This window comes from Ambystoma mexicanum, chromosome 5p (genome assembly GCF_040938575.1).
Source record: "Ambystoma mexicanum isolate Mex_15411 chromosome 5p, UKY_AmexF1_1, whole genome shotgun sequence".
NCBI classification, from domain to species: domain Eukaryota; kingdom Metazoa; phylum Chordata; class Amphibia; order Caudata; family Ambystomatidae; genus Ambystoma; species Ambystoma mexicanum.
In genome coordinates, this window is record NC_090930.1 from 1,050,645,608 (window position 1) to 1,050,668,441 (window position 22,834).

Sequence of the window (22,834 nt, forward strand, 5' to 3'; positions counted from 1 at the left end):
TATAACGACAACAAAAAAACAGGACGCAATGCTTTTTATGACCCTAGATTTTAGTTACACAAACTGCAGGAACTTCGATCCCAATAATCTTGAAAATCAAATTAAACACTGCCCAGACAGCAGCAGCCTCAGGACATCCTTCCCCTGTAGCTAGTCTACTTTTTTGTTTGTTTGTTTATTTATTTGTTATGCGCACCAGACCCGAGGGTAAGAGGGCGCAGCAGAATGAAGATGCAAGGCTTACATAGTTACAAAGATACAAGTGCTTAAATACAGAAGTTGCATAGATACAGAGCTGTCAGAGTGAAACCAATATATAACAGTGGAATAAGTACATACAGAGGGCAATCCCTTTACTGATGCTGGAATAGCACCAGTATGCTATGGTACACACAAGCATGTATTGACTCAGTGAATCACTAGGCTCTAGGTTGGGCCCTAGTGGCAGGCAAAGCATAGTGGGTCAAGGCTATGGGTCTGTAGTGATATGTTTTATAACATTGTTTCTGAAATGTGAGTAGGGTTGGGCAGCTCTCAGGTTGTGAGGCAGTGAATTCCAACATTTAGCTGCCTTTACCGGGAAGCTATTACCACCAATGGTGGTAAGCTTGTATTTGGGTATAGTCAAACAATTAGCATTGCAGTTCTAGTGGGTCTATGAGTGATTCTTCTCTGGAGTTTAGCTATCAGATACATAGGCGCCACGTTGTTGAGAGCTTTGTGGGTCAAAGATAACAATTTCAGCTGTATTTTGTTAGCTGTGGATAACCATTTATGGTGGCGTCTCAGAGGGGAGATGTGGGTTCTTCTATTTGTGCCAAGGGCTGCTCTAAAGGCATTGTTTTGGAGGGTTTGGAGCTTGTGGATAGTTTTGTTAGCACCACTGCAGAGAGCATTGCAGTAGTCAATTCTGGAGAGTATTAAGGCTCTGGCCAGGATCAAGCAGCTCTCGTCAGAGAGGAATGACTTTCCTGCTCTTAGAAGCTTACACGTGTAAGCCGTGGATGAGGTCAGTGATTTGATCCGTTTATCAAAGGACAGTGTGGAGTCCAAGTAGAAGCCAAGGGTGTTTACCTCCTTGGAGACTTTAATGATGTTCCCATCAATGTTGAAGAAGGAGAATTCTTGCCCTAGTTTTTTGATGTTGGCTTGTGAACCCAGAATGATCAACTCCGTTTTATCGTTCAAGCAGAGGCCGTGAGTGGCCATCCAAGCTTGTCCTGGGAGGATAGCTCAGCGGCAACGTTCTTGCCATTGAAGCAAGATGACACGAAGCAACACAGGTTCGATCCCCTGGTCCGCGCTTAGAAACCTCTGGGTATTTAAGCACGTTCGCAACTAAGACAAACAAAAAAAAACCAATTCCTGTAACAGCGCCTCGCTGCCCGCGGGCTGTGTGCGTGCTTTAAAAATGCAAAATAATAATAATAATAATAATAATAAGATATACTTTGTTCACCAACCCCGTGTCCTTGCTGTGATCCCCAGAAAGCGGGAGGAGAATCTGGGTGTCATCTGTGTAGTTCGTGTAGGTGACAAACATATTGTCCAGATCATCGAACAATGGTTTGGTGAAGATATTAGAGCGTTGGTGAGACGCAGGATCCTTGAGGGACCCCGCAGAGAATGGGCGTCGGGTCAGCAGCTGCAGAGGGAGAGAAGACTCATTGTTCTCTCATTAAGGAAGGACCTAATCCATTTGATAGCTTCCGGGGAGAAGTGGGCAGCAGAGTCAAGGTGTCGGCAGAGGACATTGTGGTTGACCAGATCAAACGCGGCTGAAAGATCAAGTAGGAGCAGAAGTACTGACTTCCCTTTGTCCCTCAGCTCGTCGATTTGGGTCTTTGAATCAATAAGGGCTGTTTCTGTTCCATGTAACGGGCGGAAGCCAGATTGTCCGTCACCAAGGAGTTTAAACTGTTCGAGGTGTTTTTGAATTTGAACGTAAGCAGCTTTGTCTAGAATTTTGAGTAGGAATGGCACCGCGGTGATGGGTCGGTAATTGGTGGGGATGAGTGGGTCTAATGATTGTTTCTTAAGGAGCGGTAGCACCCAAGACTGTGAGGTTGGCAGGGATGGTACCTGTGGCAAAAGAGGCGTTGATCAATTTGGTAATAAATGGGGATAGTTCTCTGGCAGCGTCTTTTATAAGTTGGGCCGGGCATATGTCACCTTTGCAATTGGAAGGCTTCCGAGACAGGATCATTTTTTCTACTTCCAGGGAAGACATTTTAGAGAAGTTGAACGTGTTATTGTGGTCCGTAGTGGGACATTAGTCGCAGGGCTGTTGAGCGAATGCTGTAGGTTCAACTTTTTTGCTGAATTTTATTTTGCAGGTTGACAATTTTGGTGGCTAGAGCTTGTTGTATGTCTGAGCAGCAAGATTTATCTTTTGAGCAGATGTCGGGAGCCACAATTGGGGATTCAAGTTCTTGAAGTATGGAGAAAAGTTCTTTCATATTAGAGTTAGAGTTGGCAATGCGATCATACGATTTGCGTTTGGCCTGGCAGATTTCTTTCTTGTAAAGTGAGGACAGAGAGGATAGTTTAGTGTTATTCTCACTAGAAGGACATAGTCTCCAATTGGTTTCGCTTTTTCTTTTTAATGTGCAGAGGTCTTTAAATTGGGGCATAAACCATTTATTTAGGTGGGCCATAGGTTTACTAGGCCTAAGTTTGAGGGGGGCAATTCTGTCCAGGTTGGAGAGCATAATGTTGTTAAATTCTTGAACTAGGGAGCTGGGGTCAAGATTTTCTGGTAGGGAGTGGAGGGTGGGAAGGATAGCAGGGATCATTTTCTCTGCTGTGATACTTTTTTTATTTCTGGTTAGGCAGGGTGGCGCTAGTAGGGGGTACCTGAGGGGTAAATCTTGTAGTAGATAGGTCGAAGGACACCAGTGAGTGGTCTGTCCAGGAGAGCGGTAGGATGGAAGATATGGTAGCTGTGCAATTGCAGTCCGCTATCCAGTCCAGTATTCTACCTTTTTGATGGGTCGGTAGGTTAACTTTTTGTGAAAGACCTAATGCCTTAATTGTGTTAGCTATATCTGTGGCATGTTTATCTGTTTGGTCCATAAAGCCAAGGCTGAGGTCCCCTAATAAGAGTATTTGCGTGGAGGGTTTGAGGTTGTTGGTAAGTATGTTGTGCAGGTCCTCCTCAAAAGGTACCCAGTGGGCCAGGCGGTCTATATATTAGGTGAATGGTCAAAGTTTGAGAGTTATTTATCTGGAGTTTGGCAGAAAGGGCTTCGCACGATTGGGACGAATGGGCTGGGGCTAGTCGTAGGCATAGAGATATTCTAGAGATGTTGGCGATGCCACCTCCTTGGGTACTGTCACGGTCTTGTCTGGTTATAGTATAGCCATCGGGGATCGCTAGCATGAGAGCAGGTCCTGCTGCACTATGGAGCCAGGTTTCCCTGATAGCTAGGAAGTCCAACTTACCCTCTGTGATGGGGCCGGCAATGTCAGTGGCATGTGCTACGAGCGATCTAGCAATGCTGGGAATTCATTTTTGCCCCACCTATTCTTAATTTACAGTCAAATAATGTTGTACATCATACATACTGGTTAAACCTTTCCCTAAAAGGGCTGTACAGTTTTCGTTATTAAAATGAACAGGACAGAACTAATGAGAGTTTTACACTTACTTTCACAAACCCTTATGCCGCATCGGTTCTTTTTTCATTCCAAGTACTAGAAACATTTCTTTTGTTTAATCAAATATATATATATACATAGTTATTTTCACAGGGCTCTATTTATTCTCCACACCAAGTAGAATAGCTCTACATCTACATTTCTCAATCAGACCCGGGTATCGTAAAGCATCCATTGCATAGAGGATAATTACTCAATTGTTTAAAGTTCCATCCACCACATGGACATAATTGAGCCAGGCTTGCCCAATCCAAAGTCGTGTGACATTAAGATGAGCAAACATATAACTCCCATTTTTAAACCACATCAAAGATGAACTGTTTATAAGTCTCCAGAATAATAAGACAACTACTTCGTGCCAGCAATACTTCTAATTCCAGGTGCCCTCGTCACGTCTACGGGCAGAAGAAAGAATTATATCTATAGGCACAAACATTACATGCATTCACAGCTTTTCTGGCCTATCTGGTTTCAATCGTTCAGTCAAATGTTTCTTTCTGTTCCTCATCCAATGTTGAATGTCCTAAAATAAGTATTCCGATTTGAACCTTTAGAGCTTGTTTGTATTATAGGTGCTTAGACCTATGCACTGCTTGCATGCTTGAGTTTCCTCGCTGTATAGACTCAGTTTTGTTGGCCTACATGGACCTTGTTTCGCTAGTCTGTTGAACTCTGCTTTAACTTCCTGAATAGAGCAGGTCTTGCCGGTCTACCTGCAACCTGCTTTCCCCTTCTGCCTCGGCATTTGCCGTATGTTTTCTGCCGGCTGGTGTCTGTAAATGAGGGAGAGTGAGAGGCTGGGAGCGAGTATAGAATAAGGAAGCAGGTAGGAAAGCGGAACACAGAATGGGATCCCGGTCCCTGCATGTGCGGGCTGCCGGGTCACCCGGGAGCGTAGGAGTGGCCTGTATGAATGCTTACGTTTCATGTTAATCCACAAAGTATTTAAATATTAAGTACCTCAAGTGAATGCACACTTGCTCATGTAATCTACATGATATGTTGAACAAATATTTAACCAAGGTGAATAAGCACGTTTCTGGTAACCTATAGGATTTGAGTTGAACAGAGATTTAATGGATCTAAATGCTCACATTCTCTGGGGATCGATTGGAGGTATATGCAAACAAAGTTTAACAAAGGTGTAGGCACAGGTTATCAATTGCCAACACTTACTCATATGAAGAAGTAGTCAACAAAAGTGAATTATTGGGTCCCGGTCGGCCCCAATGGACATGCTAGGGCCTCTCTAAGGCAGAACATATGAGACTAAATATGTGTATAATGGATTAAATGAAATGGTTAAAACACTGTTCCCATTTTGGGTTAAATGAGAGACTCATTTAAGGGTTCTTCAAGGCATATGGCACGTGGATCAATGTTTGATTTAAGGTATACAATTACATAAAGGAAAGCGGGTCCCGCTTATTTTTAAAAAACCAGACTGTTTATTTAACCAGGAGCACTGTTTTAGCTTGCTTCCCTGTGAGCGACCATCGTTGGGTTTCTAATGGGGCCCTCTATTTGTACCCCCCTTGTGTAATACTATGGTGCACATGCATGCAATGAGGTGTTAGACTCCCTACTAATGTCTCATACTGGTTGCAGCCCATTCAGATACTCAAACCAGTTACACATGGGAGAAATGCCTTACACTGGCATGACTGCACCCGGCTGCCTAGCGCTTGAATTGTTGGGAATGCCGGACCTTACTAGGATTGCTACCATTAGTTGGTTGCTTGGCTGCCGTAGTTTACCTTCATATGGGTTGTCCAAGCCACCTCAAACTGCCCCCCCGCCCCCCCCCCCGCACACCGGCCTTGGCTTCTGTCAAGAGATTCCCAATATTTCAGACAACAATATCACTTCACCCCAACATAAAAATTCTGCAAAATAAAAAACTAAGCACTGAATGGTGTTCAAAAGTACAGAGAAAAACAGCAAGCATTTCTTACCGGTAAGTCAGTGAATGCGATCCCTGTAAAAGGAAAAGATGAATCAGTCTTTGTATAACCAACAGGAAAAAATCATTCACATAACCCACAAGACAAGACTGATAGATTTTGAGCTAGTGCACTTGAAGAAAAAAAAAAAAAAATCAGCCCAGCTTTTCATATTATTTTAACTCAAGTACTTTAATTGCACGACCGGCATCGCCTCAGGTTATTATCTTTCTGTACAGAAAGTTCAACATCAAATTCCAAACAATGTTGAAAAGCAAAGACATGGTATACAACACTCGTCATGATGTGTCCCTAAGGTGCGCTAGACGCTCCAAAAGTTATACGCGTAATTATATATTTCAAAGAATACGCCAAGATTTGAAACAAATGCAGGTGGACATTTTATTGTTCCTAAGTGCCCATTGTATAAATGCCCAAATGTGAACCGTGTTTCAGCCTTACTTGGGCCTTTTTCAAAACTGGGCTACATTGTGTTCTCTTAATAGTCATTGATAATCTGGTAATATGATTACTCCATTGCATATAAGGGATAGTTCCCTTGGCCCTGCCAAACCCCTTGCACCTCCTGAACCTCCAAATTCAACTCGGTTTGCAATTCACGCTTCCACTCATGAGTGATATGCTTTAAACTTTGTGTGTTCACATCCCATTCCACAGTATGGGTCCAGAGGGATAGAACAAAGAAAGTTGTGCCCAGGGACTTGGGGTGGAATTGGGAAGGGGACGGGTGCTACAGAATAAATTACCATCTGTCCCCTCTCCTACAAAAACAGCAATGCAAAACAGGAATATGTTAAATTGAGACCGCTACATGTTGTACAGGAAATGTTATTATGTCCAACTAGTTTTGAAGATGGTCACATTTTTAGATTCATATTCTCTGCATAGGCTGCAATTAAGGCTCTCTTCTCAGTCTTATTTCATCTGTTTATACTATTCCCCTCTCCACTATTATTTCTTATTTCCAACCATTTTTAGACAAAAAATCCCTAACTGTACCTCATTTGCTGACTCACTTCACACTTTCTTTCCACAATTCAGTCTTGGAGGTCTGCTAATTTTCTCCATCTCAATCCATCCAAAACTGAAGTTCTTTTCGGCTTCTTTAATTTCTCCTACATTTCATCTGCCGCTATTTGTTTTCTCCTGCTCAAATTCCTCGCTTGAATTAATCTAAGTATGGTTTTTGATTCTTCTCTCTTTGCTACTCTTATTACTAATACCACGCTGTCCTGTCATTTTGATCTATACACTATACTGAAAGCTTTGCTCATTTCTTTCCTTTCAGGTTCGTAAACTTCTAATTTCATCACTGATTTTGGTCTAGTCTCGACTATTGCTCCGCTTCGTTTCTAGGATTCCCTGCCTCTCAACTTGTTCCTCTTTGTTCAAACCACCATATTTTTCCTCTTATTTCTCCTTATTCTCGAATTCACACTCTGAGATATTAGTTGCAATTTCTTCTTGCTCTTCCTTGTCCCAGTTGTGCATAACGCAAATACAACCTTTTGCTCTTTGCACCACTAAACATTGGAATCTACTTTGACTTTCTATTAGGGTGCCCAGACTCTTTTTCGCTTTTATTCCACCATGGCACCGTTTGCTGCGATGTAGGGATGTGCGGGAATGCCTTAGGGAGTTGTATGGCCAGCCCTAGTTAATAAACACAGCAAGTAAAAGAATGTTCTTTTCATTGTCAAGTAGTGGATTGAGGGCCCTGCTCTAACCAATAACATCACACTTCTATCTATTTGCATAACAAACTAGTGTTTCAGGTTTTTACATTCTCCGAGATGCTTCTTGGATCCATATAGTAACTGTAGGTGCCCACATTCCATACTCAAGGAATTTCGTAAACCTACAGCAAGGAATTTTGTAAACATACTTTGTGCCAAGTCTATTCCAAACTGAAGTACCTTGAATTGGTCATTTTGTGTGCACCCTCTGAAATCATAGGCATCTGCAATGGATTGGGTGCATTCAATTACGCCTCTGAGCTCCATTGTTGCCATGTAATCTCCCCTTTACATTAATATGAGATCCAGTCATTCATATTTTATAGTGTGCTTAATACCGTAGATAGTCTCCAAGCACGGGACCGTGTTTCAAACCTCTGTTGCTCTATGTTGTCTTGCTTCCAAGACAAAATCGTTGCCCCGGAGCTATCATCCGGACTCGACATCTTGATTTGTCTAGTCTTTCGCCATCGGTTTATTGGTCTTAAATCCAGACTGGGATGTAGTGTTTAGTCAGGTAAAAGGCATGCATTCCATTATTCCTCTCCGCGTGTGGTACGCTTTGTATTGCTCCCTTAATTAGAAGTTACTGTACCTTATCCAGTAATAGGGGGTAAACGTTATGAACAGTTTGGCCTTCTTTCAGTCGTATATTGCGCTGTCTATGCACATTTTCTCTGTAGTATCTATGTTCAACTATACTTGGGACCGGTTAGCCATTTGTGATTTTCTACCATTCCAAATGAAAGAATTTGCCCATTCCCCCTACTTTGGCACTCCTTACCTAGGTATTTTGCAAAGAAGAGGCCCCCTTCCTATTCTCCTGCTCATCTGTTTCTTGACCTTGTTCTGAATAAAAGGTCCACACATTGTAGTGTGCCCCGCTGCCTCCCAGAAAGTTCTCAAAAGGTTTAACATTATTATTCCTTTATTTTTAAAATTGGTGTGCTACAGTATTAAAACCTTTCACACCTACATAAAATATGATTCATAATTAAATTTCCATTAAAACAGAACATCAATATACAAAAAGAGAAGTAAAAACATATTCCTACAATACCTAAGAAGGGAAAAAACACATTCCATTAGATCAGAAACAGCAGGACAGTCGTTGTATAGATAGTAAACAGAAAGATTAAAATACAACCTGCAAGGCTCACTACTATATTAATATACCCAATGCACCAATCATATAGAACCAAGAGTCTATATCCAACTCTCTAGAAGAAGCAGTTCTCATTGAAAGTGCCACCTCTCAGAAGTTCATGATGGCAATTATTATAGATGAAGTAGATCCACGCATAAATCTACCCCAAAACGTGGAGGTCTTCAATGTACAAAGGTTGTAAACAAAAGGGCCAATAGGTTCCATACATTTCTTATCAAGTGCTGGAAATTGGGTAAGGATGTGTTAATGTTAAAGGATATTTATCCTGCACACTATCACCACCAGAGTGATTCCCTGGCACTCTGGCGGATCTGAAAAGAAAAGGGGGTGGGTTGGGGTACGTGAGAAGGATAAAGTTTGGAAAAAGCGCAAGAGAACTGTGATTTGCTGTTGGCAGCTTGAGTTCTGTTAACACCGTTCGCTGAGCTTTTTGGTATGGTTTCCAGTCAGTATCCGTCGTGTGCTATTGTGTAAGGCTATGTGTGGTTTGTTTTGTTGTTGCAGTGTAGTGAAGCATGTGCGGTTTGCTGTGGTTTTAGAGGTATGGTTGTGTTAAGTTAGAGTTTGAGAGGTGAATGCAGAGGGGTGGGGTTTTAGTAGGGTTGGTTATTAGCATTTTTGGCTGACGAGTCACACAGTCATTTTGAAGGTCTTTCAAGGTTTAGATACATGTCCTTCCTTACAGTGATCTTGTTCCGGCATGACACAAGGCTGTCCATCACCTCTCTGTCCATATGTCACACAAGTGGTTCTACTTTATTAGTGTCTAAACAAAGACAACATACTTTCTTCTCCTTTGGTATATTGGTATATTCAATCGGGTGCCTGCAACTACCAAACAAGGGAGCGGATTAAACCTAGCTAGCATGAAAAACCTCCTAACTCTAGGTCCTGGGCAAGTAAATAGGGCTGCAATGTGCCTAGAGTATATGTATGCTCAACATGTTCCTGATTGTGAACGCTAACCTTTGAATAATTCTAAATTGGCACAAAATTCCCAACTAAAAGCCATCTCACATAGTTGTATGATCAGCATATGAAATTCCACAGTCCAGTCAATGGGCCCGTTAGGGAGAATTCTCATTTCTGTACAAATTCCCTTCTACCTTAGAGACCCCCAGCTCTTTTGCTGGACTTTAGGACTTTTAATCTTTATCCTGGAGTGAGTGAGACCTTTTTCTCATTCCCTCATGTATTTTTATCTGATTTGAACTCTTTCTTTTGGTTTTGGAGTCTGACAAACTCCCTAGGCATCACCTTTTGTATGGTGAGACACAGCACCCTCAGTGCAGTGCCACAGAGAAATCCTTTTGGATTTCTCTTAAGGTTTAAATACCTTCTCTTGGAAAAACTACTGTTTCCAAGAGTAGTAAAGTAAAATTGACTTTACTTACCTTTTTCTCTTTGTAGCCCCAGCACACACCACCTTATGTGGAGTGCCTGGGGGTTCCTTAGTATCCGCCTTTGTCTACTTTCTCATGTAATATTTTAATGTTACTTTCACTACAATTAATGGCTGGTGGCAGTGGTTTAAATTTTCCTACAACTGTGCATTTTTACGGCAGGACGTCTTCTTTTTTTGCCATTTCTTGCTTGTGAGGTCTTTCTTGGGCTTTACTCTGCACGCCAAACCAGGTGTTTGTTTTGTCTTTGGCGGGATTCACTGGTGAAGCCCACCTCTGGCTCCTGCATGTCTGGCAGGGCAGGAAGAGAGGGAGGTTATCGAAACTCCCTGTGCTTAGTCTCCTTCGTTACAGGAATGCACCCAAAGATGATTGCCTGGCTGGCTGTCCTTGTCGGACAGCCACCCCGCCGTGTGAGTGACAGCTAGGCTGCAAATTAATGGGAGAAACCTGCATAAAAGGCGAGGTCTTTTGCAAAGAAGGCAGAGTCGACCTCTGGACGAACCAATTGAAGAAGAAACTGGAAGAGAAGCTTGCTGCACCCTGCTGGACCGTTGGTTTGCCCGGAGAACCCCTGCTGCAGTGCTGAAGCTCCAAGCATCGACTAGAGAAGCCAGGAATGGACAACTTCTTCACTTGGGTTTGGTGGGACCAACTGACCCCAAGACGAACTTGACTGAAACCCCTCTCACTGCTGGCTGTACTTTTTTGCTGCTGCTGGAACCGAGTGCCAGGGGACAGGAATGCCAGAAACAAGTGCATAGTGTCTTTAAGCTGGACACGAGCTCCAGAAAGATCCTGAGGACCCTTCCAAAGCAGGGTGACCCAAGCCTGAACCACCTCAACAGATTGCTGGACCCCAGAAGCAAGGGGAGCTCACAAGGTGTCCAAGAACCGCGGTGGTGCTATTTACCAGTAGCTGAAACCGCAAAGTGCCGCTGATCTGGAGTAAGCCCATTGCTGCTGCCGACCTTCAAACCGCAGTGCAGGAGTCCCCCAGACATCCTCCCGCTTGTCCCCACGACTGAGGCCCAGGAACAGCGGATCTGCAGGACTGCAAAAGAAGCCATATGGGCCCTTTTCTTCCGACCTAAGGCACTGTCTAAGTAGGGGTACTTACCTCTTGTTGTTTGTAGCTTGTTTGCTCTCACTGGAGACTTGCATTAGCTGCCTTTGGCAAAGTTGCTTGCATTTATGCTTTTCACAAGCCTCCCCAGCTTGTGGCCCGACAGTGATTCTTTTCTACAAACTCTCCATATAATATTGTGCAAGACCTTTGTGCTATCTACAAGAAGTTCCTCAGCTCCCCTAGACTTTGCTCAATTGACATTTGCTGTCCTGGCTCCCTGCAGACTCTTCTGACCCTTTGACTTTGCGTTTATCTGTCCCTCAGAAAGTCATACATAAGTTACCTTTATTGCTGGGAAAGGGTTAACCTATACTTAATTGGGGGATTGTAAAGTACTTACCTGTTCAGAGAACTTGTTAACCGATATATCAATGTCCACAGTGTCCTAGCTATTGAAGTCACCTGAGGGTGTAGGAAGTATGTGTGTGACATCCCCAAAGGGTATCTACTTAACTGAAACTGAAGGAGTGTATTTTTAAAGTGTATTTGATTGTTGCAACTTTTCCTTTCTAAAGAAGGCTCATTTTAAAACAGACTTAAATTAATAAATATTTTGATAAGAAACCTTGAGTTTAAGTGTTATTTGAATATTTGGCACTGTGAATCCCTATGTTGCATCTCTGCAACTTACATTGACTCCTCTTGAGATAAGTCTGGCTGCTCAGTCACTCTACCAACTTGTGTAGTACATACATATACCAAACTTTGGGTTCCCTATTGCCAAAAGGACAAGACTGGTGTAATCTCCCACAGGGTTACTACATACAATCTTGCCTAACAGGGCCATTGTGTTTTCTCCAAAAAAGTGAGGCAAGACATTCTAAGCCTTTCTAGTAATTGTGGTTTCTCCTTCTAACAATTATTTTCCCAATAAAGCAAAAATCAGCATAGTAGGTAGTTTGATCATTTGAGCCACATAGTCAGCTTTCTAATATTAGCCAACGAGGTTAATCCTAATTCCAATTTTATCGTACACACAGGCACACAGTTGGGAAGACACAACATGCATCGCAGAATAGTACTTTCTAACTGAGCGATCAGGACTACTCTGAGATTCAAGGCCCTATAAGACGGTTGACACAAGGCTTTGTTTGTAGACAGTAACAGTCTACTAGTACTAAAACCATGCCGCATACTTATAATACGCATGATGAATCCCAAATTTCTATTTGTTTTTAAATCGATGGAAGCCATGAGCTCCCGCTCAGATCTTTTACAAGAGCTTAAAGAGCCCCGATATATGTAGGACAAAGTAATCTTAAATATATATCATTCTCTACATAAAGTGCTGTCATCAGAATACCTTTTGACTCCAAAATACATCATGCAGGCTTTCTTAGGATGTATCATCAAATCGATCTCTAGAGTAATAATTATGGCTGTTCTAGCCCTTTTGAGCCCGATCTTAGTATGGTCCATAATAATTATGGCATCCGCATATGCATGGGAAGACCCATTTCAGCGGAAATTCACTACATCTAGTTAGGGTATCTGGCAGGTGTGCCATATAGAGGTTAAAAAGCAGGGGGTCAACACACACCTCTGTTTTAATCCTCCATTTGCTTTCATTGAATTTGTAAATTGGCCCATACCATCAAGTTGAACATGGACAGCCATATTTGAGTGAAGCTAGCAAAGCATGTTAAGTAGGCCTCTATCAATGCCCCAAATGTGGAGCTTTGTCCATAATTTGGTCCTATTTACGCAGTCAAATGCAGACTGCAATCAACATATACCAAATAAATAGGAGGACCCCTTCCCGCTATGGCTCGGTCAAGGGTCCCTGGAATCTGAATACTGTTTAGAGTCAATCAATGGCTGCGAAAGCCGGTTTGGGCAACATGCAAAATACCCTTCTCCCATGCCCATTTCCTAAGAGTTCCTAGTAAAATGGTAGCAAAGACCCGACTTGAAACATCAAACATGGCCAAAAGCCTTTAGTTTGTAGGATTATCGCTAATTCTAGACTTAAAAACTGTAATCAACAATGAATGTTTCCAGGAAAAGGGTATCCTATTAGAAGTCACAGTAAGGACAAAATATGTATATATGATAATAGCCAAAGTACCGGGATCTTCCTTCACAATCAGGTTACGGTCATCAGGTCTCCGAGTGCCAGAGTTCTTGAGGGCTTTTTTATCAAAACTTCAATATCACCAGCACTTTATTTGCTAATATCAAATTTATCCAAAGGAGTCCTTTATAGGGTGTCAATGGGAGAATAATCTAGATTTCTGTGACACAGGTCTCCCATTTATCATGAGACACTGTTTATCGGGATGTAACTGGTACTACCCATGTTCCCGTTCACCAATGCCCAGAACATCTTAGAATCCTTGGAGGTTACATTTCTGAGAAAAGCCTGCCATTTATTTTTTCTGTCAGATGCATTATGCTCTTTTTTTTATTTTTTAAATTCGTCTTTTTATTAGTTTTCAAAATAAAAGTTTGACAATCATATACAGGCATTTACAACCGAACGGTTAGGTACAAAAAAAAATTAATATCACATCGATAGCAAAACAGTGTATAAAAACGTTTGGGATCTGATGCACATTGCATAAACTTTGAGTAGGTTCATCAAACCCAGTTACCCCTACCCTCCCCCCCTTGCACATAGTACCGTCTGAAGGGCTGGAAGAAACCAGTATCTATCTCCGAACCACTATTAACTACCTGATATCGGATTCATAGACATATTAGAAATTGCAAGTTTGGCCTAGCAGCGAGACTCGGCCATCAACCATAATGCCTCCAAACATTGTAACGCTTTGCACACGTTTTTTTATATCACATATTTAGCCCGAAACTCCGACCATGCATTCTCTACTGAGGTGCGATCTCCATGTAGGACCGCCGTGAGGTTTTCCATTCTATATATATTCAAGGCCACACTCAGCCATTCGGTCTTTTTAGGGAGCCTTGCTCTTTTCCACACCATGGTGAGGCACGCTCGAGCGGCCAGCAGTAAACCCAAGACCATTTTAGGTGCTTTCTTAATTGTGTCTTCCGTTTCAACCAAGCCAAACAAGATCAGAAGTGGGTGTACCTCTCTGTCATCATCCAGCTCCTTGATCCAACTGAGGACCTCCGTCCAGTAGGCTTGGACCGCCTCACACCCCCACCGCATATGCCAGTAATCGGCCTGTTTTCCACAGCCCCTCCAGCAATGTGGGCTTATTCCTTGGTACATTTTGGCCAACCGGACCGGGTCATATTGCCATCTGTATAACAACTTAACGGCATGCAATTTATATTGGCATGATATGGAAGATTTCGCTGTCCTTCTGCAAATTTGGAGCCATAGCTTTTGCGAAATCTGCCTTCCCATGTCCGATTCCCACCTGTTCCTCAGTGTGTGTGATGGTGTGATATCAACCTCAATCAGCGGTGAGTACATTGCACTTATCAAGCCCTTTGAACCCGTGCATGTGTTGAGAATGCTTTCAAACGGGGTGAGATCCCTTTGTAGTTGTCCCTTCCATACCGCCTTTGTCATCACCCCCTTGAGTCTGAGATATAGGAAAACCGAGAGTGGGCCTATGTTGAGCGCCTCCTGTAAGTCCTGAATTGCAATAAAGGCACCATCTCTCCAGAGTTGACCAGCCCTCTCTAATCCCGCATCGTACCATGTCTCGAAGCTCCCTGGTTCTGGGATAGCGTCCCTAATCCCCGATGACCACAGGTGTCCAAGGGGAGATGGCCAGGTTGTTACTCCCACCATTTACCTGCCTGGTGTCCAGATTGCCCATACTGTTCCAATAATAGGGTGGTTTTTAACACTATTTTGCAATTGGGGCCCCGGAACCCATAACCATTCCCTTAGAATGAATGGCCGGAGATGGTAGTTGTCTAGGGCTATCCACTGTGGCTCTGACTTTTGCCTGATGTGCGGGACTAGGACACGTAGTTGAGCTGCCCTGTAATACGCTTCTATATCCGGGAGGCCCACTCCCGCATTGTCCTTCCGCAGCTGTAGCAAGGATCTGGGGACTCTCGGCTTCTGGCCCTGCCACAAGAAGGCTGAGAGGGTTTTTCTCATGCACGTAAAGTATTCTTTGGGCATTTTAATGGAGAGCATTTGGAACAGGTAAAGAATGTTAGGGAGAATCACCATTTTTATTGCATTTAATCGGCCCAGCCAGGAGATGGTGAGTCTGGACCACCTTTGGATGTCCTTTTGGAGGGAGAGCGATAGTGGGGGAAAGTTAGCCTCATAAAGGGAGTCAAGGTCTCGGGTCACATTAATACCCAAATATCGAAGCGTGGTGAGGCTGACCTTTACTCCTAAGGGAGCAAATCGATCTGCCTCAGAGTCTCGACTTTTGTCAAGTGGAAGGAGGATCGACTTTCTGGTGTTGATTTTAAGGCCAGCCAGTTCCCCATATTCTTCGATGATGCTGATCGCGGCCGGCACAGAACTTAGGGGGTCAGTTAAGTGCAGTAGTATGTCATCCGCATAGAGGCCTAGTTTGTATTCGCAATCTCCTACCATAATGCCTTTTAACCTAGCATCCTGCCTCAATCTCTGCGCCAACGGCTCAAGAGAGAGCACGAATAGTATTGCTGACAGTAGACAACCCTGCCTCGTTCCCCTTTCCAGAGGGAACCATCGCGAATAGCCCCAGTTTACTGTCACTGATATTGTGGGAGATGTGTACAGGGCCGTAATGGCACGGCGTAACTTCGGTCTCAACCCATTCCGGACTAGTACTCTTTCTAAGAAGTCCCAGGCAACCCTGTTGAAGGCCTTCTCAGCATCCAGTGAAAGAAGAGATGGGTCCCCTCCCATTCCCTGCGCCTCGTAGATAAGATGTAAGGTTTTCCTCATGGTGTCTGCACCCTGTCTCCCGATGACAAAGCCAACCTGATCAGAGTGAATTAATTGTGGTAAGTATGTTTCGAGTCGGGCTGCAATGACTCTTGCATATATTTTAGCATCTATATTCAGAAGAGAGATGGGGCGGTAGGAACTGCAACGCGTGGGATCCCTCCCTTCCTTCGGAATGACAGGGAGAAGGGCTTGTGAGAAGGACTGGGGCGCCTGGCCTGTTTCGAAAATGTGATTAAATAAGGATGCAAGGAAGGGGGCGATGAGTGTAGAGAAAGCCTTGTAGAATCCGGGTGTGAAACCATCATCTCCCGGGGCCTTCCCAGTCTTTAGACGTTTTATGGCCTCTGTGACTTCTTCGGTAATTGGCGTGTCTAAGGATTTGGCTTCTGTGGGTGTGGGTGTGGGGATCCTAACTTCTCTAAGGTAAGTGTCAATGCTTGCTGGGGGAGGGGAGGAGTCGCATGTGTATAAATCCTCATAAAAGTAGGCGAATGCCTCCTGTATACCCTCAGTAGACGTGACGATCGTATCTGTGAGGGTGCCATCAACCCTTTCAATACTATCTACCCATCTTTCAGCTTTCTGTGCCCGAAGACGTGCCGCCAGAAGAGCATCTGCTTTATCGCCCTTTTCATAGTATTTTTGTTTTAAATATTGTAGGGTTTGGGCTGTCTTACCAATGCTGAGTAGTCGGAGCTCTTCCCTGAGCCGACTGGCTTCGGCCATGTGTTTGGATCTGTCACACAGGGAAGATTGTACTAATTTCTGGGCTATGTGGAGCTTTTCCCTGATGTTTTTTTCTATCAGTGCACGTTCTCTCTTTTTTTGGGCCCCTTCCCTAATGAGTACCCCCCTCCAGGTGGCCTTAGCAGCTTCCCATACGTGTACCTTCCCGACCTCCCCCGTATCATTGGCAAGGAAGAATTGCTCAATCTCAGTTTCAAGGGTTTCCTTGAAAACCGAGTCAGTCCATAGGGAATCGTTGCACCTCCATTTGGAGTTTCGAGGGGCCAAGTCGTCCCAGCACATATCGACCACGACCATGTCATGGTCTAATCACGCGGTGGGATGAATACTTGCCGCATGAAGTATTCGCAGGAGGCCGTCGTTAAGAAAGATATAATCAATACGCGTGAGCGTGTCATGGGGGAGGGAGTGGAAGGTGAAGCATCTATCTGCTGGATGCAGGTGACGCCAACTGTCAGTGAGACCATATAGGTCAAGGGTAAGTTTAATTTCGGCTACATCTTGAGAGGTGGGTGGGTCATGCACATCTGCCCTAGTTTGTCTATCCATCGAGCAGTCCATCCAGGTGTTAAAGTCACCCCCAAGATCTATGTGTCCCTGTGCCATGGTGAAGACTTTCTCCGTAATCTTATGGAGGAACCTATTCTGCCCTTGGTTGGGTGCATAAAGTGTAGCCAGTGTGAAAATTGTGCCGAGAATGTTCCCCACCACCACGAGAGCCCTTCCCTCGTTGTCCGTCCACGTGTTGAGAGTCGCCATCGGAGACTTTTGCGAATAAGAATCCCCACTCCCACTTTTTTTGTGATATTGGAGCACCAGAAAGAAGGGCCCACCTCGCGAGATGGAATAAGTATCTCCTCCCCTCTGCGGTATCTTGTCTCTTGGAGAAACAGGATGTCTATATTTGACCGCCTAAATTCCCTGGCCAACATGGAGCGTTTTGTGGGGGAGTTCAGTCCCTTTACATTCAGTGTGCATACGTGTTGTTAATGGATGCAAGTGCGGGAGACATCACAGAGTTTATGTGAATATTTCAATGGCTGAATCGCCTGCTTCATGGCCCTTGAGTCAATTGATAGGACGGGGCGTGATCCGTCTTTCTCAGATCGGGACCCAACATGTCCTGAGGAGGCCAGTGAGTGACCTGCCCAGTACGCCTTCGGTTCCTTCATCAACTTGCCTCGTGTTCTTCCGCCCCCCAGGTTTGCCTTCCAGTGTACTATGTGTCGACCCATCCACACCTAACCAACCCCATCCCACCCCCCCATGCAGTCGGCGTCCGGTCCTCCCAGGTTAACACCCAGTCGGCCTCGGATCACCAATGGGAACCGCAAAACAAGCGGTCCTATCAACGTATAAACCAATATAACAGTGAGCCCCCAACTTTGCACTCATAACATTCATCAAAACCAACTTGTAAATACGACTTCCAGCCTCGATCTTGGGCATCTGTCCAGTGTCTGACAGTAAGGCAAGTGTTCGACTTTTATGCCGGGCATATCAGTGGCGCGCACCGGGAGTTAGATCGACATCAAGTGAGCTGAGTTACTCCACTCATTGTTAGGCGACGCTCATGCTCCCGGGCCTCACATTGTTATCACCTCAGTGTTTCTTTTGCGTTATGCGGCATGATGGGAGAATCCATGCCTCCGTTTAATGTTCCATATCCTGGGAATTGTTCATCCTACGGAATTTTCTGGATCCTTGGATTCTTCTCCGCCTTGGGCCCTTGGGGTGCCACTCACCCTCCTCCTTTTTGGACTCCGCAACGGAGGAACCCCCCCCCCCCGGGGACCTATCAGGTCCGCTATACAGTCAGTGATGTCCCTCTCTAAGCCGAGTCTCACCGCCGAGCCTTCCCATTCAAAGGTGAGGAAGAACGGGTAACCCCATCTGTATCCAACGCCTTTGTCCTTTAGCATCTTCGTGATCGGGGAACACTTCTTCCTCAGTGCCAGCGTGAGTGAAGATAAATCCTGGTAGAGTGAAATATTGGAGTCTTCGAGTGAAAGTTGTGTGGTATTCCTGGCCTTCTCCAGGATTCTTACTCTGTCAGCATAATTGTGAAATCGGGTCAGTACCGACCTCGGGCCTCCCGGCCACCCCCAGCTCTGTGAATGCGGTCTATTCTGGGTTCATCCACCGAATCATCCTTGAAGAGGAGCTTTAGAATCTTGTGTAGGGTCTGCTTTAGATCGAGTTCAGTTTCACCTTCTCTCTCGGGAACACCAAAGACCCTTATGTTGTTGCAGCGTTCTCTATTTTTAAGATCATCAACCTTGAGGCGTATTTCTTCTTCTTTGTGTTCTATCTCGGCGATGCGGTGATCCATTTGCTCCTCCAATGTGCTCAGAGATGTTTGATTATGCTCGACCTGTTCCAGCCGGTCATCCATTTTGTCCATCCTTTGTGTGATTTTGTCCATTTTGCCGCCAATGTCTGCTCTCATGCCTCTCATCTCGGTGAGCAGATCAGCGACATCCGCCTTGGTAGCCGCTGCATCAGACCCCGCGTTCGACATCTTGGACTCAGTGGAAGATTTCGAAGGTTCGATGGCTGGCGTGAACCTGTATTTTGCGAGTTTACTCTTAGGGTTCATGAAGGACGGGTCTCAGATTTGTGAGGGCTACGCCGCTGGGGAGGTCATTCGAGAGTAATACGCTTGTGCGTGTGGGCTATTACCCCACGTTGGCCAGGAGAGGCATCGAGGCAAAGAGTTTTTTAGAAATTCACCACCGGCGAGTAGCGTCCCTCATTTGTATTTTGTATTTTATTTATTTATAACGCGCGAACCAACAGGCCCGGAGGCATCAGGGCGCAATTTGTACAAGGTTACAGATATGCAGGTATAACAGAGAATCATTACACATGGGTTCCGATATGCAAGTCTAGCAAAGAATCATTATATACATTTGCAAGAGGATATTATATACATATGTACAGTAGTTTCAGTGCCGATAGGTGATAGTAGCGGTCGGCAAGTCAGGGTAGGTCGGGAAGAGGCGCGAAGCCGGCCTTAAAGCTGGTTGAAAAGCCAAGATCTAGTATTGGCTTTGAAGGTATTGAAAGAGTCTTCCGCTCTAATTGAAACAGGGAGGGAGTTCCATAATTTGGAAGCTAAGACGGGGAAACTTGAGCCCCCTGCTTTTTGCAATTTAAATCTGGGGATCGCTAGACAGTGGGATTGGGCTGTTCTTAGAGGTCGTGAGGTAGAGTGGCGCGATAGTCGACTACCAAGGTAGATCGGGGCTTTATTGGCTAGGCATTTGTGCGTAAGGGCGAGTGTTTTGAGTGAGATTCTCTGTTTGACAGGTAGCCAATTTAACTTACTTCTGGTTTCTGTGATGTGGTGGTGTCGGGGAATGTTTAAAGCAGCACGAATGGCGTTGTTTTGTGTCGTTTGAAGTCTGTTCAGGTTCTCTTGGCTGGTGCCAAGATAAAGAGCACTGCAATAATCAATTTTAGCCATAATGAGGGTTCTCGCTAGCGTAACGCTGTTAGACGTAGTGAGGAATGGTCTGCAAGCTGCAATAAGTTTGCATGTGTATGCAGACGCAGATCTGACAGCATTAGTTTGTCGGGTTAATGAGAGTGTGGCACTCTCAGGCACCTCTTGACTCTGGCATCTGGTTTCGTTTTATAATGGTGGGGGTACGTCCCCGGCGCAGCGTAACGGAAAACTCAGAAGATGGGGGCAGCTGGAAACGGCAGGGTACGGCCCTCCTGGGTTCACCACGTGCGCTTAAGACCACTCCAGATGGGAGGCCGGGAACATGTTCCCAAGCCGGGCAAGCTTGGAAGCGTGTTTGTGTGGTCAGAGGAGGGCACACGCCCTGACAAGCAGGGGCCCAACCCTCAATTCTTCGTTGATCGATGAGGTTCCGTAAGCGACCTTAGTTTGTACTCGAGGAGGCACACGCCCCAGGTGTGGGGACCCTAACCCTCAGTCCTGGTGACATTCCTATATGCAGGTAGATTTGGTGCAAAATCTGTTAGTGTGGCAGAGTTGAGGCACGGACTAGGCGGTGCACAGCGTATGTTGGTCCGGATGCGTGGTGGGGAGGGGGGTATCTCCGCCCTCAAGTGCCTTTAGACGAACACGTTACTTTCTTACCTGGTAACGTTCTTTCGATGGGATGGTCCGACGACGTATTCCATATCTATGACAGACTCCCAAAGCAGTACCAGAGCAAGGAGGAGGGAAAGAATTTAGAATCAAAATTTAGAATTGCCAATCAAATAGAGAAAATGACCGCCTTGCCAAAGGCCAGATCCTGTCCTCGGATGGAATCGAGGGAATAGTGACGTACAAATGTTTGTACTGAAGCCCAGGTGGCTGCATCACAGATGTTGCGAATAGGAACACCCCTCTGCAGGGCAGTAAATGCAGCCATACCCCTGGTAGAATGGGCCCGCAAGCCAGCCGGTGGGTCTTTACCCGCCAAGCGGTAACACTCCGAGATGGCCAAAATAATCCAGCGCGACAAAGTCTGTTTCGTCACAGCTTGTCCCAAACGCTTTCCAGCGTAACCAATAAAGAGTTGATCGTCCACTCTGACCCGGGACATGCGTGAAAAATAAAAGCTTAAAGCTCTCCTAGGATCGAGCCTATGGAGCCTCTCCTCTTCCTTGCCAGAATGTGGAGGAGGATAGAACGCCGGAAGAACAACCTTCTGGCTCAAATGAAATTCCAAAACCACCTTCGGAAGAAAAGAAGGACGAACTCTAAGGACAACACTGTCCTTGTGAAATACAGTGAAGGGTGGCTTAACAGAAAGTGCCTGTAACACACTCACTCTGCGAGCGGAGTAACCGCAACTAAAAACACAGTTTTCAGAGTTAACAGCCTCAAAGGGCAAGAATGTAAAGGCTCAAACGGAGCACCCATAAGAAACTTAAGAACAAGGTTTAAATCCCAACTGGGCACCAGGAAAGGTGACGGAGGGAACACATTAGTGAGCCCTTTCAGAAACTGTGAAATTAAAGGGATTTTAAAGTAGGAACACTCTTCAGACGAGCGCTTAAAGATGGACAGCGCCGCCAGGTAACCTTTAATGGCACCCACTTGCAAGCCCCTGTGGGCCAAATAAAGTAAAAGGACAGAACCATGGGGATGTCACATGCAAAAGGATCCACATTCTGAACTCTGCACCAGTCGCAGAACTTACGCCAACGGCAACAGTACAGAGACTTGTTGCTGGCCGTCGGGCCGAGAGCAACACCTCCATCATGTCTTCAGGGAGGTCCCAATCCTTATACCTCAACCTTTCAGAAGCCAAGCGTGAAGGTTGAGGGATCTGACCTCTGGATGGAGAACCTGACCCCCCTCCCGTGAGAGCAGATCGTCTCGGTAGGGAAGACGACGTGGAGGACAGATGGACAAGTCGAGAAGGTCTGGGTACCACGTCCTCCGAGCCCACGCCGGAGCAATGAGGATCATCCGGGAACCGAACTTCCGTAACCTCCGCAGCACTTGCGGGATGACAGGGACTGGAGGAAACGCGTACAGCAGTGGGAATGACCACGCCACCACGAACGCGTCTCCTAAGGCTCCTTTTGGAGGAAATTCCCGCGAGCAGAACATATCGCACTTCTGGTTGACAGTGGAGGCGAAGAGATCCACTTGAGGGGTCCCCCAAAGGGCGAAGATCTCCAGGAGAATCTCCTGAGCCAACTCCCACTTGTGAGAGATCGTGCTCTGCCTGCTCAGAGTGTCCGCCGTCACGTTTTCGTCTCCGGCCAGATGAACTGCCGAGATCGAAACTTCCTGCTGGATGGCCCAGAACTCGAGCTGCATCGCCTCCCTGCACAGAGGAAGTGACCCTGCCCCCCCCCCCTTTTGTTGAGGTAGTGCATGGCCACTGTGTTGTCTGTCAGGATCAGGACATTCTTTCCTCGCACAGTCGGCAGAAAAGCCTTCAGGGCTAGCCTGACGGCCCTCAGCTCCAACAGATTGATATGGAATCTGGACTCCGACGGAGACCAACGACCGCTGACTGTCAGCTCGTTGGCATGAGCTCCCCATCCCGTGAGGGATGCATCCGTCACGATTGTCACCTCCGGCCAGGGAAGCCAAAACGGAGCCCCCTTCATCAAGTTGCCTTCGACGGCCCACCACAGAAGGTCCTGGGCGACCGAGGGCGGCACCTGAACCGGGTCCGACATCCTGCCGGAGGACTGCAACCATTGCATC

General features: G+C 45.6%; 1 protein-coding gene across 2 annotated transcripts in view; it reads right to left on the reverse strand.

The window, feature by feature from the left end:
- Window positions 1-22,834, reverse strand: part of RANBP9 (RAN binding protein 9) — a 1,122,649-nt gene that overhangs the window by 638,587 nt on the left and 461,228 nt on the right. For both annotated transcript variants that reach the window (XM_069613547.1, XM_069613548.1), the window contains one exon: window positions 5,616-5,638. In XM_069613547.1, the coding sequence (XP_069469648.1) occupies window positions 5,616-5,638 (23 nt within the window). The remainder of the gene's footprint in view (window positions 1-5,615; window positions 5,639-22,834) is intronic.